Here is a 16,589-nt window from a genome sequence, read left to right as displayed (position 1 = left end):
CCAGGCGTTGTACACCGCCATCGTTTCGAGGTTGTTGTACGGATGTCGGCCAAGATCCTCTTCCTCTTCCTCTTCTTCCTCCTCGTCCTCGCCCGTCTGGGGTTGTACACTGCCTCGGCCACCTCCACCGCCTCGGCCACCTCCACCGCCTCGGCCTACTCCCGGCGTGGGATCAACTGGAAAACCGCGGGACGTTGGGACGAACATATGCATCAAGGTCAAAATTGGGTGGTTGGTACCCCCCCGGCGTCGCCGAACCCTGGGTCCCCGGCGTTGACGAACCTCCACCGCCCAATGTGTTGATCATGTTCTCCCAATCGCCGAATGAGTTGAGATCCCACCCGCCGGAGCCGGAGCCGCCATAGTTGCCCTCGCCGTCGCCGGACATCTTGAGTTGGGTTATGAAAATTTCAGCGAAAATTTGAGAGAAAATTTAGATGATATGAAGAATAGATGTGTAGTTGTGTGTAAATGAGGATGGGTTTAGGAGTATTTATAGAGTAAAAAATTTAATATAAAACAAAAAAAATATAAAAAAAAAACAAAAAAACGGTAATAATACCGTTACAAAAAAAAATTTTTTTATTTAAATTCGAATTTTTTTTAAAAAAAAATATTTATTGCGTCAGCACGTGACGACGCCCACTCGCGGGCCGGCGAGTGGGCGTCACGCACGACGCCGGGCTGCGCCACGTCGCCGAGGCGCGTGGCGAGCCAGCTCGTCTCCTGGCTCGGCGAGTCGAGTCGCGCGACGAGACGCGCGACGAGACGGGACGAGATGGAGGCTGCAACGCGTCTCGCCGGGGTCTCGTCTCGCTGAGACGAGACGCGAGACGCCGGCGAGTCCCGTTGTGGATGGTCTGATGCTTCTTCTCACGAAATTTCCATACGTACTGAAGGCTATGACCATTTTGATTTTCTGAAACCTAAGCCAGTATAGCATAGCTCTTGCTCCTACGAGATGGAGGCGATGGACATGGACGCGACGGGATACTCTGGCGATGAGGTTGAAGAAATATCGGACATTGAAGCATCGGTAAAGGCAGTGGAGAATCTCCTCGGTTATTGTTTCAAGCAGAAGAAGCTTCTGGAAGAGGCCTTGACTCACTCCTCCTGCGCTGACTCCCCCTCCGCCTCCTACCAGCGCCTCGAGTTCGTCGGCGACGCCGCTCTTGGCTTGGCCGTCGCCAACTTCGTTTACCTTTACTATCCCGGCCTCGATCCCGGGAAGCTCTCGCTCCTACGCTCCGCCAACACCAGCACTGAGAAGCTTGCGCGCGTCGCCGTCCGCCACCGCCTCTATAAGTACGTACGCCACAATGCCGCTGTCCTTGAAGAAAAGGTATCTGCTTCAATTCATTTTTTCTAACTACTCAGTTCGCCCCTATTTCTCCCGTTTATGGCTTTTACTTACTGATTCCAATTTCGGTTCACTTTATTTTTTTTACCAATAGTTGATGTTTATAACCGGTAGCTGATCTGATAAAGAGAAATTACTGCCAAGTTTGGAGAGAATTTATACAGTGGTATAGTTTGACTGACTCTAGAGGTGTGTAGTGGAAAAATGGATATGTCAATGTGTGCTGTTTCAGAACATGGCTTTGCTGCAGTTGATGGTGAAGTTGGCTTTTCTTATCTACTAAGCACTTTTGGGTCGGGTCAGTGCTTAGTGATGGCTAAATGTTTGCCAAGTGTTATAATGCACTTTCAATGTATTTTGCTGTTATTCGTCACCCTGCTCAAGTGCTTCTTGGGACGCTAAGCCAACTCGGTCACTTTCAACTTTGTCAAAGGTCATTTCCTTTTATGCATATGTTTTAGGTAAGAGAATTTGTAGTGGCACTATAAGGGAAGGAAGAAATAGAGATGTATTGGGGCTTTGACAAATTTCTGCTGTTGCCTGGTTTATTTTAGAGTTGTCCAGTGGAATATGAAGTAACTGATGCAAGTTTCAATTTGTGCTACTGTGCTTTATGGCTTTGCTGGAGTTGATAAGGTGAAGTTGACTTGGTTATCTGATAAGCACGTTTCGGCGACTCTAGGGTTCAATGGTGGTTAAATGTCCATTTAGTGTACGATGCACTTTTGGTGAATATTACAATTACTGTTCACTCAAGATGTGTGCTCAATAGGTCGGGGGTTTTATTCACCAATGACCATTGGGTGAATAGGGAACCATTGTTGATCATTTAAAAAAAAAGGCTTAGCCTACTTGTTCACTTTCAACTCTATCAAGTCCTCATTGTTTTATGCATATGTTTCAGGTCACAGAATTTGTAAGGGCAGTACAAGAGGAGAAGGAATTTGAGATATATGGGGGTTTGGTCAAAGCCCCGAAATTTCTTGCGGATATTGTGGAGTCCGTGGTAGCTGCTTTGTATATTGATTGCAATTTTGATTTACATATTACATGGAAGGTTAATTACTTAATTTGCATATGCGTTTTCTTATGTTTTGTTGTGTCTTTTCCCTTTATTCTGCTGCATATGTTTAATAGGAGTATAGAAGAGTTTAATAGGAGTATAGAATTGTGTCTTTTCCCTTTTCCCATAAGCTCGATTGACTGTTTGCTAGAGGAATATGAAAAAGACTTTGCCATATGGCTAATTCCTAACAAAATAGGAGGTCTTTTCATTATTAAATAAAGAAGCAATCTGTTTACAAAATGACCTCAATAAAAAGAAGTCTTAGCTTGATTTGGCTATATGTTTTCTTCCATGTTGTTTCAGATCTTTAGACATCTTCTAGAACCCATTGTAATGCTAAATGATCTGGAGCAACAACCACAACCTGTAACTATGCTCTTTACGTTATACCAAAAGGATGGAAACCAGGTTCGTATAAGTTACGAGAAGATAGGAGAGAAAATATCTGCTACTGTTACCGTCAATGGGGAGTTTATTGCATCTGCTTCTTCCGAGCATAGAGAACTGGCAAAGCTCCTTGCTGCAAAGGCTGCTCTTGAAAAGCTGTCTCATAGATCTTACAACCAATTGAAGGATACCATATTCGATCATATCAATATGGATGGTGAAATTGAAGAAGCAAAACAGAAGCTGCATGAGCTGTGTGGCAAGAAGAAATGGTCAAAACCAAACTACAAGTAAGCATTTTTCCCATCATTAAGAAGTTTGTTGTTACTCTAACTATGCTATTTACAGAGTATGCATACAAGTTTTACATCCTTCATCATACCCATTTCTTGCTCTTCCAATTTTTGTCTGTGAAAGGAAGTAGTTTCTAGTTTTAAACTGTGGTGTTCCCCACATATGCATGATAATTCTTGGCTTGAACCACATTCAAAGTTCAACGACACATCTCGCTAGTCGTTGCTTTATTGATTCGCCAAAGTGCTATTTTTCATAATGTTGAAAAAATGTGAACAGTTATGCTTAGATTTTTGACCCTGCCAAGTATGTGCAGAATCCTTAAAGAAGCCTGGGTTGCTAATCAGAAGAGATTTACATGCTGTGTTGAAATTGATTTATCAATGGGTTCACTTGTGATGGATGGGAAAGAGAAGCCAAGACTGAGAGAGGCAGAGAGCTCAGCAGCTTCAGCAATGCTCTTCGGTCTTCAAAACTCAGACTTTATATGATTATATTATTATTATGTCCTAAACCTAGGATTGTGTATTTAGTAAACAGCTGACCACAATAGGAATTAGAGTTGCACTATCAACAAATTCTTGAGAATCAAGTATTTGAAGGATACTTTATTTTGTACATGCACCTAGTTTTGATTGTTGAGAAGAGATAATCGACTTTTGATGGTAGGCAATAATTGATCAAGTTCATTTATTATACAGCTTAAGTTTTTGAAGTATTATCTTCCTTTTTTTATTTGGTAAAAAAATGCTTTTTTACCCCAATTCAACACATTATTATTTATTAGTACTATTAATCTAAAAAATAAAAATATTAAAAGGGTAACTTAGACATTATATATTTTATTCATTAATTTCATATGGAGACAATAAAATAAAAATATAATATAAAGTGTTAAATAAATATATTACTATATCAATATCAATAAAATATATAAATGTGATTTTTCATGATAAATTTATTCCTCAACATTCTCTCTCCTTATTTAATATCCAATTATTTTCTCTCTATATATTATTATACTATTATAAACCTCCGTCTAATATCACATGGTATTTATCAAATGGTAATGGGACAGGAGTAATTTTTTAGTATATTGAAATAAAAATGTCATTTTTATCGGATAATTCAGCTGAACTGATCAAATAATTAAATAATAACCAGGACCGAACTAAATGACTAATTTTTAATCATCAAATTTAATGATTTGTGTTTAGTTATTGATTAAACGATAATAAAAAAACTAGTTAAGCATCCCTATATATAATAAATAAGTTGAAAATATCAACACGAAAATTTAGTATAATTACTGAAAGTTAGGACTAAATTTGTTTGAAAGCTAAACTATACATCTATAAAAAGGGAGTGTTGGAGATATTTACAAGAATTCCTTTTTAGATTAAAAATTATAATATAATTATAATTGTTTTCAATTTCAGCTGTAAATGTAGTTAATGGCAGTTTCATTTTAATTAAAATAGTTTTCAATATTAGCAAATAGCAATAGATGTAATTCATGGCAGTTTCAATTAAATGCACACAAAACATGCAATAAAAGTTGAAATGGATGTGGTACGTTGTTAGTTAGTACTCCCTCGGTCTATTTATTGTCTCATTTTGACTAGTCACGTGTTTTAAGAAACTGACGTTTAAATTATATGTATTCTATTTCAATATTCACGAATGTCGAATTGAATAAATCTTTTAGAGTGAACTACATAAATGATACCTGATCTTTCACTTTCGCACATAAATGGTACCAGATCTTTATTATTAATATTGATTAATAATAATAGTATAAAGAGTGAGGAGACTGGGGGAAGATATTATAATATCACATTTGGTACTAGTTTTGTGTATGTCCAAAATATCCTCTATGACACAAATGAAAATATGTATTTGTTTAGAGCATCCACAATGGCGGATGTCCTGGCGGACGTCGGACCAGCGTGCCGGACGTCCGCGCGGGACGTCCGCCATTAGGCAGCATGCATACGGATACGGACGTCCGCTGCGGACACCGGAGTTCCGCGGCTTTCTGGGACGTCCGTCGGGATGTTCGTCATTGCGTTGACACGACGGACGTCCCGATTTTTTATTTTTTTTGTGGATGTCCGTCGGGATGTCCTTGGGGATGTCCGCCATTGTGTAGTGGGATGTCCTTAAGACGTGGCAGTGCAGTGGGATGTCCTTATGACGTGACATGAGGTGTTTTTGGGAAGTCCGTCAGGATGTCCGCCAAGACATCCGTCCCACTGTGAATGCTCTTAGAGGACATTTTGGGGTGAAAATTGCATCAGATACCAAAAATGTGATTTATCATTTATAGGTACCAAAAACGCTACTCCCTCCTTCCCAAGATATTTGATTAACTTCTTTTTTGTACTCGTTTTGAAAAAAATGCAATAAATAGTTAGACTGGATGAATAATAGCATAAAAGCGAGTAACCCGCAACCTAAGTAGGGTTGGATCGATCGATCGATCGCATGTTAATCTTATCGGCAGCAACCCGAGTAACCCGAGCTTTTAGAGTTAGGGTTGAACTTTTACAGCCAGATTAGTCCGCACCCGACTAACCCGCAACCCGAGTAGGGTTGGCCAGAAACCCAAAAGTCCGACCCAATTGACATCCGTAGATATTATTTTGACCAACTGTGAATGCAATTTGTAATGGGGGAAGCTCATGATTCAAAGGTTATTCCGATTTGAAAATGATGTCGAGATTGGAGTGGATGTAGTGTTCAACTTAGATAATATATTTATATTATTTAAATAATTAATTTTAAATATGTTTATTGTATCGAATCATAATACTAGTTATAATTAATCAAACGGCTAAATAACGAAATAGATTCTATCATTACTTTTATTTTTAATAATAAGATATATTTATAGACTATTGACCCTTTGGTACGTGAATTCAATTACTATGAGCCACCTATGTACGCATAATTCAGTCCATTCGGGCAATCTTAATCTTCACATTCTGCTGATCAATAAACACAGCTCACGCACCCATGTATATATTGTAAAGAATATCACATTCGCACACATTAAAAAAAAAAGAATATCACATTCGAAATCCATAAAAAATTTAATATTATCACAAGAGATATCATCGTAAACAAATTCATTTAATATATAAAAGGCCTATAAATATAAGTAGAGAATAATAATGAAAAACAAATTGTATTTATTATGGAAATGTTGAGTAACTATAGCATAACTTTCATATAAAAAGATTGACATTATTACTCTTTTCAATTAAATTAAATACTTTTGAAATTCACAAAATTTAAGCCATCAGATTGACAATCTGGTGACTAATAATTAGTCTTTATTTAAATGCTAATTATTTTTAGTTACAATTCTGACGTTTTATACATATAATATGCAACTTTTATTAACAGCTTGAACTATATAATTGATGTTGGATAAATGTCATTAAATATGCCCTAAATTTGCATCAAGCATCACTCAAGTAAATTGACATGTATTTTTGTTTATATCAGAAATTAATTGAATATAAATTTATCTCTATTTGTATAAATATATAAATCTGAAATCCATAAAAACATACTCTTGATTCCGAAAATAACTTCAAATCGAATTACATAATTAATTTGAAAAATATTATCATTCAAATATTAACGACATACCTTAATTTCCATAATTACAGAAAAAAAATCAGATTAATCTATTTTTAATTTAAACAAAATCTTGCCTTAAAAGGAAATAAAACAAAAAAATCATAGATTTGACGTAAAATTAAATAGTGTCTCTTTCTTCAACTAGGTTGAAAGAAGCAAAACAGAATTGAAACAGTCAAATTGAGTCTTCTCTGATCACTGTCACTTTCCAAACTGACAATTGAGAATCGGAGATCGGATTTCCTAATTTGAAATCTGCTTCGACTTTTTTCCTAAAAACAATAATTATATGCTTCTTCTCACGAAATTTCCATACCTATTAAAGGCTATGAAAATTTTGATTTTGTGAAACCTAAGGCAGTGTGAGATAGTTCTTGCTCATACGATATGGAGGCGACCGGATACGTTGAGGTTGAAGAAATATCGGACATTGATGCATCGGTAAGGGCGGTGGAGAATCTCCTCGGTTATCGTTTCAAGCAGAAGAAACTTCTGGAAGAGGCCTTGACTCACTCCTCCTGTTCCGACTCCGCCTCCTACCAGCGCCTTGAGTTCGTCGGCGACGCCGCTCTTGGCTTGGCCGTCTCCAATTTCGTTTACCTCCACTATCCCGGCCTCGATCCCGGGAGGCTCTCGCTCCTGCGCGCCGCCAACATCAGCACCGAGAAGCTTGCGCGCGTCGCCGTCCGCCACCGCCTCTACAAGTACGTACGCCACAACGTCGCTGTCCTTGAAGAAAAGGTATCTGCTTCAATTCAATTTTTGTAACTGCTCAATTCGCCCCTATTTCTCCCGTTTATGGCGTCGATTTCGTTTAGCCTTTTTCTTTCTGATTCCAATTTCGTTTTGCTCTTTATTTTTTTTACCAATAATTGATGTTTATAACGGGTAGCTGATCTGATAAGGAGAAATTAATGCCAATTGCCAAGTTTGAAGAGAATTTATACCGTGGCATAGTTCGACTCTGGAGGTGTGGTGTGGAAAAAAGTAGTAATTGATGGATATGTAAATGTTGCTACTTCAGAACATGGGTTTGCTGGAGTTGATGGTGAAGTTGCCTTTTGTTATCTAATAAGCACTTTTGGCCCGTGTCAGGGCTTACTGATGGATAAATGTTCATCGAGTGTGTAATGAACTTTCGATGAATTTTGGTGTTATTCGCCACTGAAGACGCCTGCTCAAGTGCTTCTTGGGACGCTAAGCCAACTCGTTCACTTTCAACTTTGTTAAGATCATGTTCCTTTTGTGGCCGTGTTTTAGGTAAGAGAATTTGTAGTGGCATTACAAGGGAAGGAAGAAATAGAGATATATATAGGGATTTTGTCAAATTTCTGCAGTTGCCTGGTTTGTTATTAGAGTTTACCAGTGGAATATGAAGCTAAGCCAACTCATACACTTTCAACTTTGTCAAGATCATGTTTCTTTTAAGCCTAGGTTTTATATGTAACAGAATTTGTAGTGGCACTATAAGGGAAGGAAGAAATAGAGATATATAGGGGTTTTGTCAAATTTCTGCATGTCTCTGGTTTATTATTAGAGATGTCCAGTGGAATAAAGTAACTGATGCATATTTCAATTTGTGCTACTGTGCTTCATGGTTTGCTGGAGTTGATAAGGTGAAGCTAACTTGGTTATCTGATAAGCACATTTCGTTGAGTCTTGTGCTCAAGGGTGGTTAAACGTCCTTCAAGTGTATGATGCACTTTTGATGAATATTTCCATTACTGTTCACTCAAGATGTGTGCTCAATAGGTCGAGGGGTTCAAGTCACCAACAACCATTGGCCGAATAGGGAACCATTATTGATCAATTTTGAAAAAAATCTGAGCCTACTTGTTCACTTTCAACTCTATCAAGTCCTTAATGTTTTATTCCTCTGTTTCAGGTTAATGATTTTGTAAAGGCAGTACAAGAGGAGGGGGAATTAGAGATATATGGGGGATTGGTCAAAGCCCCGAAAATTCTTGCGGATATTGTGGAGTCAGTGGCAGCTGCTTTGTATGTTGATTGCAATTTTGATTTACATATTACATGGAAGGTTAATTTGTTTCTTCCTTTTCTACTCTGTTGAATATGATTATTAGAATTAAGGTCAAGGTAGGAGGTCTTTTCGTTTTAAATATGAGAAGCAATCATGTTCTCAATCAAAAAAATGTCTTAGCTTGATTTGGTAATAAGTTTTCTTCCATGTTGTTTCAGATCTTTAGACATCTTCTGGAACCCATTGTAATGCTAAATGATCTGGAGCAACAACCACAGCCTGTAACTATGCTCTTTCAGTTGTGCCAAAAGGATGGAAACCTGGTTGATATAAGTTACAGGAGGAAAGGAGCGAAAACATTTGCTACAGTTACCATCAATGGGGAGTTTATTGCCTCTGCTTCTTCCGAGCAAAGAGAAATGGCAAAGCTCCTTGCTGCGAAGGCTGCTCTTGAAAAGTTGTCTCATAAATCTTGCAACCCATTGAAGGATACCATATTCAACCAACTCAATATGGATGGTGAAATTGAAGAAGCAAAACAGAAGCTGTATGAGGTGTGTGGCAAGAAGAAATGGCCGAAACCAATCTACAAGTAAGCATTTTTACCATCATTAAGAACTTTTTGTTACTGTAACTATGCTATTACAGAGTCTGCATATGAGTTTTTACATCCTTCATCATACCCATTTCTTGTTTTTCCTGTGAAAGGAAGTAATTTATGCTTTTAAACTGTGGTGTTCCCCTCATATATTTGGCTAATTGAATGATAATTCTATGTTTTAACCACATTCAAAGTTCAATGACACATACCACTCGCCACTGCTTTTACTGATTTGCTGAAGTGCTGTTTGGCAATTCACTGTAAAACAAATCCCATATCATATCCTAAAGATAGAGCTATTTCTCATAATTGTCTTTCACTTTCCAATGTTGAAAAATTGTGAGAAGTTATGCATAGATCTTTGACACGCCAAGCATGTGCAGAATCCATAAAGAAGGCGGCGTTGCTCATCAGAAGATATTTACATGCTCGGTTGAAATTGAAATATCAAAAGGTATACTTGTGATGGAGGGGAAAGAGAAGCCAAGAGTGAGAGAGGCAGAGAACTCAGCAGCTTCAGTAATGCTCTTCGGTCTTAGAAACTCAAACTATGTATGATTATTTCCTAAACCTAGGATAGTGTGTGTATTTAGTGAAACAGCTCACCACAATAGGAATTGTAGTTGCACTATCAAATACTTTATTCTCAAGAATTTGACAAGGCAATGAGGATACTTTATTTTTTTTACATTGACCTAGTTTTGATTGTTGAGTAGAGTTAATTGACTCTTCATTGTAGACACAATTAATTTAGACATTCATTTATTATACAGGTTAAGTACTTGAAGTATTATCTTCCTTTTATTATGGTAAAAATACTTTTGTACATTTCATATTTTATTCATTAATTTCACATAAAGAGTGAAATAAATATATCCTCATTCAAAATAAATAAAATATAAAAAATGTGATTCTTCATGATAAATTTATCTCTCACTATATTACGCATAGGATAAAAAGTTAGAAACCCGTAAAGTTGTAACTAACGGCAACTTGAACGTTTACATGATCTTGTAACTAACTACTTGAAAGTTCGGAGGGGGAGAAGATGAGGAGGAGGAGGAGGATTATGATGAGGTGTGAGTAGCCAATCCTCTTTGGACTTGTACAGAAGAGTTCATCTCATCTTCTAGCTAAATATACCCTCTTTGCGATTATGAATGCTATTAGTAGTAGTATTAGTTTTATAATAAAATGCAGGTAGTTCGGAAAATTGGAATGTGAAATTTAATTAGCTTTTATATTAAAAGTGAATTAAGACTAATTATAGGATGTACATAAATAAGATCACGAGACTCCTGCTCGCAAACCAAGCTGAAATAGGAAAAACGAGACTCCTGAACGTAATGAGTGAGTGCCCACTCAAACTGAAATAGGAAAAACGAGACTCTGAACGTAATGAGTGAGTGCCCACTAACCCAACAAAAGCAGCAGACTAGTTAGTTAGTAGTCATTAGGAAAAAGATGAAGATTTAAGTTAAGCTTCAAGAAAATAAAGCTTAACATCATTGGTAAACGTGGGCTGCGCGCGCATAGTGGTACAAAAGCTTCAAATGAGTTGTAAGTAGATCCTCATTGCTCCTTTAATGCCTCAAAAATCCAATGATCAAGATACACAAGGTAGGCAATTATTGTTTTTTTATAAAATTTATTTCTTATTTTATTTTACCAACACACATGAACTATATGCAGTAGCAGTAAGGATGTCAATCGGGCCAGCCCACCGGGTTTCGGGCCAACCCTATTCGGGTTGCGGGTCAATCGGGTGCGGGCTAATCGGGCTGTTATTTTTCCGGGTTATAAAAGTTCAACCCTAACCCTAAAAGCTCGGGTTTCGGGCTAGCCCATCGGGTTAATCGGGTTGCTATCGATAAAATTAACATGCGATCAATCCAATAAATAATGGTGAAAATTAGTTATATTTATCAAATGTAAAATATTTAATTATTATAAATTTGAGATATATACTTAAACTCAAACATAAACATGATCAAATACTAATATTTGAGATTTATGCAAAATAAAACATAAACAAGAAATTTTAAAGCATGTTTAGAAATTTAAATATATTTTTAGTGAATTTGAAATTTCTAATTCATTTATCTATTATTATATTAATAAAAACTTAATATATAATTTATATATTTAATATATAAAATGAAAAGTTATTTTTTCAGTAATCTATATTATAAAATAATCAATGAAATGTCGAATTAGAGTAAAACAAATAGAACAATATAAATTTTATCGGGTTTCCGGGCCAGCCCATCGGGTTTTCGGGTCTGGCCCTAACGGGTTGTGGGTTAATCGGGTGCGGGCTAATCGGGCTGTAATTTTATCGGGCTAGAAATTTTCAGCCCTAACCCTATAAATTTGGCGGGCTATTCGGGCCAGCCCACGGGTTGCGGGCTAAATTGACATCCCTAAGTAGCAGATAGCAAATAAAAAATTTCAATTAACTAATAAAGAATTTGGAGAGAATAACTAACAAATAAAAATTATACCTCCAGATATCGAAAAGATAACAAGGTGGCTACATGCAAAGAGACTACTTTTGATTCGACTAATTGGGTAAGATTGAAAAAATGTAGAAAAAGATTGAAGAAATCGCGTTGAAGAGAAAATGAAAGAAGTAAAATGAGGAAAGCTGAGATGCAGATCTGATTTGAAATAATATCTTCAATTCTAAGTAGGGGTGGGTATAGGGGTGCTTAAACGGTTATCCGGTTCTTGGTTAACCAGAGTTGGAACCGGAACCGGCCGGTTAATTGAGGAACCGATAACCGAAAAACCAGTTCCGGTTTTTCATTTTAATTCTTTAGATTCCAAAATTATAATTTATTTAATTTCTTAAATTTTAGAACGTTACCATCGAGCCCGATGAAAAAAATATTCACATATTTTTAACTCATTTATTTAATATTATAAAGCTATATAGTTAATATTTTCTCTTTTCTCTTTTATAAAATGTTAGAGTTTATTGCTCAATTCACTGTATAATACAAGAAATTAAAATTTGATCTACGATGAAATTAATACTAATTAAGTATGCGGTTTTTATTTAAGATTTTTCTTATTTTTTATATTAATATTTACGTTCCAAAATTTTAATTAATTTTAGAACATTACTCGATCAAAAAAATAATCACAAGTTTTTAACTCATTTATTTAACATTATAAAGCTATATAATTAATATTTTCTCATATTTTGCAAATATTATAGTAATTGCTAACTCTAAAAAAATGTATGATATAGTATTAGTAGAGTTTATGATGAACAAAACGCTGACTTTACTTTTTTTTTATTATATGATTTTTTAAATATTTTTTACATTTGAACTAAACATTTTATTGTAGATTTGCTAGATTCCTTATTTTATGCATTTAATTATGATTCAAAAACTTATTGGGGAATTCTATAAGATTTTAAGTACATATTCGAAGGAGAAATTGTTACTATGATTAAATAATTAGCTTTGAGATTTTAAAGAAAAAATGTGTTTTTTAAAATAAAATGATAATATTCAATCAACCAAGAAAACGTGTAAAATAGAATAAAAAAATCATGGTTATAATCTGATATGATAATTAATACATATAAATATGCTAATTTATAAAACTACTTAAATTTTATAATATTATTTTAAATGTATAAATAAAAAAAGTGATCCACAATAAAACTTAAAAGTATTTAAAAAAGCAAATAAGTAGCGTTTAGTTACAATGAAATAAAATAAGTGGAATAAAATAATTAGTAAAGATAATAAAAATATCATGTAAAAAGGAAAAGTAAAGAATAAGGGCTTTGTTCATTATTTTCTTCGTCAGAGCCCAGAGGATCTCATCCCCATTTATTACATTTCTCTCGTATTTTCTTCTGCTTCTAAACATTTCTATCTTCTTCTTTTTATCCTAATTAAATCATTTCTCATATGGTCTTTCCGTTGAACAGTTGGCAGGTTGTCTTTAGTTAAAAAGTTTTGCATCTACTTTGCAGGTTAATATGACGAAGATCACTTGATTGAGTTGACATAGTATCTTGTCTTGGATACCAAATGAGCTTGGCCTGGCCCGGCCCGGCCCGAAGAAATGTGGAGGATCCAATTTGCCAAGTCCCACCAGTTATATCCAACCTTTATGATATATCGAAAGGACATGGGTCTGAGAAAAGGGTCCAGATAGTAACAACACTAACATCTTCATGTTCATGTTCCCTTCCATGGACCACTCCACTATTATTCAGATTTCATTTCCTTCTCTTCATTATTTATATCTGCTTATTATCATTATGGAGTCACTACTATTTGTATTTGCCAGCGGTCACTGCTAATTCATGTTGCTATCCATGCTTTTGCTTTTGCTTTTGCTTTTTCAATTTTTATTTTTTCTATTCAACATTTGCAACGTGTGCAATTAGACCTGCCCAAGGTTTACCGAACCGCCGGTTAAAATCGAAACCGTGAGAATTTACCCGAACCGAAACCGTCGATTTTTGAACCGTGATTCGGTTCTGTTTCAAAAAATTTCGAACCGAAACCGCCGGAAAACCATGAAACTAATCCGGAACCGCAAAAAACCGACGGTTTGGAACCGTAAAAAAACCGTAGGTTCGGAACCAAAACCGGAGGTTTTGGAACCGGAACCGTAACCGAAAAACACCCTCGCGGTTCGGTTCGGGTTCGACAATTTCCAAAACCGGAACTGGCGGTTCCGAACCGTAACCGCCGGTTCCGTAACCGTGGGCACCTCTATGTGCAATGTTCAATAAATTTTGTCAAGGTTTTAAATTGGTTGATTTGTTTATTATTCTACTAATTATAGATGGATTACTGCGTATATAAGCATGAAGTAAAAGATTTGAGATTTGAACACAATTGGACCACAAATACAACAAAATAATCCAGCAAAAACATTCAAATTCTAAATTTAATGTAATTAAGAAGGATGTAATGATGTATACAAAGTTGTAATACTCCCCCATTTCATCTAATGTTGTTCACATTTGTCGCTCCACAAAATATTGTCCACTTTATTTAATTTTTTTTAGTAAGTAACTTATTACGCTCACAAATTAGTATTATATGAGATGTTTTCATGCATCTTTTAGTGGACTCGCCCCAATAAAGTTCAATCATTGAACAAAGGCTTAAAGAGCTCAAACTTTGATAGTACTATAATCTATTAATGGCCCAATTAAGTCTGATTACAACTTAGGAAGCACACATTTTTCTATATTACTCTTTAATAATAAAGTACTCATGTATCAGATCCCAATATATAATACTTTATTGTTTTGTATTTTAGATCAAGTACTCTTTTGATCTTTTCTCCATAAGTATTTTTCATTGAATTTCCCCTTGTAAATTTTAACATGAATTAGGCCAAGGTAATTCCTAATGGGCCTTGGTTATTAACCTTACATTTATTTCTGACATGTAAAAATAAGATGACTTTTGACATTCATTCTATTTTTCTAGCACTTATTACCACTCAAAATTCTATTATTCAAACTTTCTTCTTCCTTTCTTATTCCTTCCTTCTTCCTACTTAGCTTGGGTTCTCACTTGCTTTAACTATCACCTTTGTAATAAAACGTGCTAATTTATTTTATATACTAGTATTATTGAATTTGTAACCATTTTATTTATTTCTCTTAAATAAAAGTGGCCATTTTCCATTATTGATAATATGGATGTCAGTGTAGCCCGCAATCTATGGGCTGGCCCGAATAACTCGCTAAATTTATAGGGTTAGGGCTGGAAATTTCTAGCCAGATAAAATTAAAACCCGATTAGCCCGTACCCGATTAACCCGCAACCCGTTAGGCAGACCCGAAAACCCGATCAAATTTCTATTATTCTATTTTTTTACTTCTAAGTCGACATTTCATTGATTAATTTTATAACATAGATAACTAAAAAAATAACTTTCAATTTTATATTAAATACACAAATTATATATTAAAATTTTACTAATATAATAATTGAAAAATAAATTAAAAACTTCAATTTCACTTAAAAATATTTACATTTCTAAAATATGCATTAAAAATTCACGAAATATCTCAAATATTTGTATTTGATAATGATTATGATTGAGTTTAAGCATACATCTCAAATTATCATAACTAAATATTTTACATTTTATGAATATAACTAATTTTTGTCATTATTTATTGGATTGGTCGCTTGTTAATCCTATCGGTTGCAACCCGATGGGCTAGCCCGAAACTCTAGCTTTTAGGGTTAGGGTTGAACATTTATAACCCAAAAGAAATCACAACCCGATTAGCCTGTACCCGATTGACCCGCAACCCGAATAGGGCCGACCCGATTGACATCCCTAATTGATAGTATTATGCAATGTTTTAAAATTGGATATCATAGACTGTTCAGCCGCGAACCGCTACTTGGTCAAGCCTGATACACATATAAAAACAGTATGTCAATTGGGTAATTAATTTTTAATACTCCCTCCATCCCATAAAAATATGGGCATTGGATATGGCACGAGAATTAAGATCAAATTGATAAAGTAAGAGAGATGAGGATAATGGTATGGTAAAGTAAGAGAGAGGAGGAAAATGGTAGTTAAAGTATAGCTAGTGGATAGTAGGACCTACATTTTTAATTGATATAATTTTCCAAAAATAGAATGCCCATATTTTTATGGGACACACGAAAATGAAAAGTGCACATATTTTTATTGGACGGATGAAGTATAAAATTAATTGCTGCTACTTATACCCCATATCCAATGCACACCCCCATTTACCCCCTAATGCATTTCTCACTTCTTAGTTCTCACATTCACATAATCAGAATTCACCCTAAGCCCTGAGCGCTAAGCACTTCATCGAATATGTTAAGAGCTTTTGAGTATTTTTTTTATGGTTAAATGAACATAAATTTAAAAGGACCCGTCACGGAGGACTGAGACCTTTTGGCCTCAGTCATTATTAACATCTCCACCGCTTGGCTAACTCATACGCATTTTTTGAAGTTTCTATTTTATTTATTTCTTTGCTTGTTCAACCTAACTTATTTAAGAATGGTTTAAAATTTGAATCTTTTCGCTTTTACCTTGACAATTCAAAATATGTGCATATATTTTTATATTTTTCGAAATTCGAATGGAAAAGCAAATGAAAATTGATAAGTAACCTCACTTTCTGATTAAATTGCTAATTGGTAGTATTAATCTCATATAACATAGAATAAGTCACCCTTTAATTTTCAGATAAAAGATC

At 35.3% G+C, this 16,589-nt stretch overlaps 1 protein-coding gene across 1 annotated transcript; it reads left to right on the top strand.

Annotated features, from left to right (window-relative positions):
• The first annotated feature begins 923 nt into the window (after nucleotides 1-923).
• LOC121754340 (ribonuclease 3-like protein 3) lies at nucleotides 924-10,073 on the top strand. Its single transcript, XM_042149715.1, has 8 exons — nucleotides 924-1,342; nucleotides 2,265-2,417; nucleotides 2,730-3,103; nucleotides 3,424-3,591; nucleotides 7,130-7,499; nucleotides 8,644-8,796; nucleotides 8,958-9,331; nucleotides 9,724-10,073. The coding sequence occupies exons 1-8, from the start codon at nucleotides 962-964 to the stop codon at nucleotides 9,896-9,898; spliced, it is 2,148 nt and encodes a 715-aa protein (XP_042005649.1). The 5' UTR covers nucleotides 924-961; the 3' UTR covers nucleotides 9,899-10,073.
• Nucleotides 10,074-16,589: the final 6,516 nt, after the last annotated feature.

The sequence above is a fragment of the Salvia splendens genome, chromosome 11 (assembly GCF_004379255.2).
Source record: "Salvia splendens isolate huo1 chromosome 11, SspV2, whole genome shotgun sequence".
In the NCBI taxonomy this organism is placed as follows: domain Eukaryota; kingdom Viridiplantae; phylum Streptophyta; class Magnoliopsida; order Lamiales; family Lamiaceae; genus Salvia; species Salvia splendens.
This window is presented reverse-complemented; position numbering and strand designations above follow the sequence as displayed.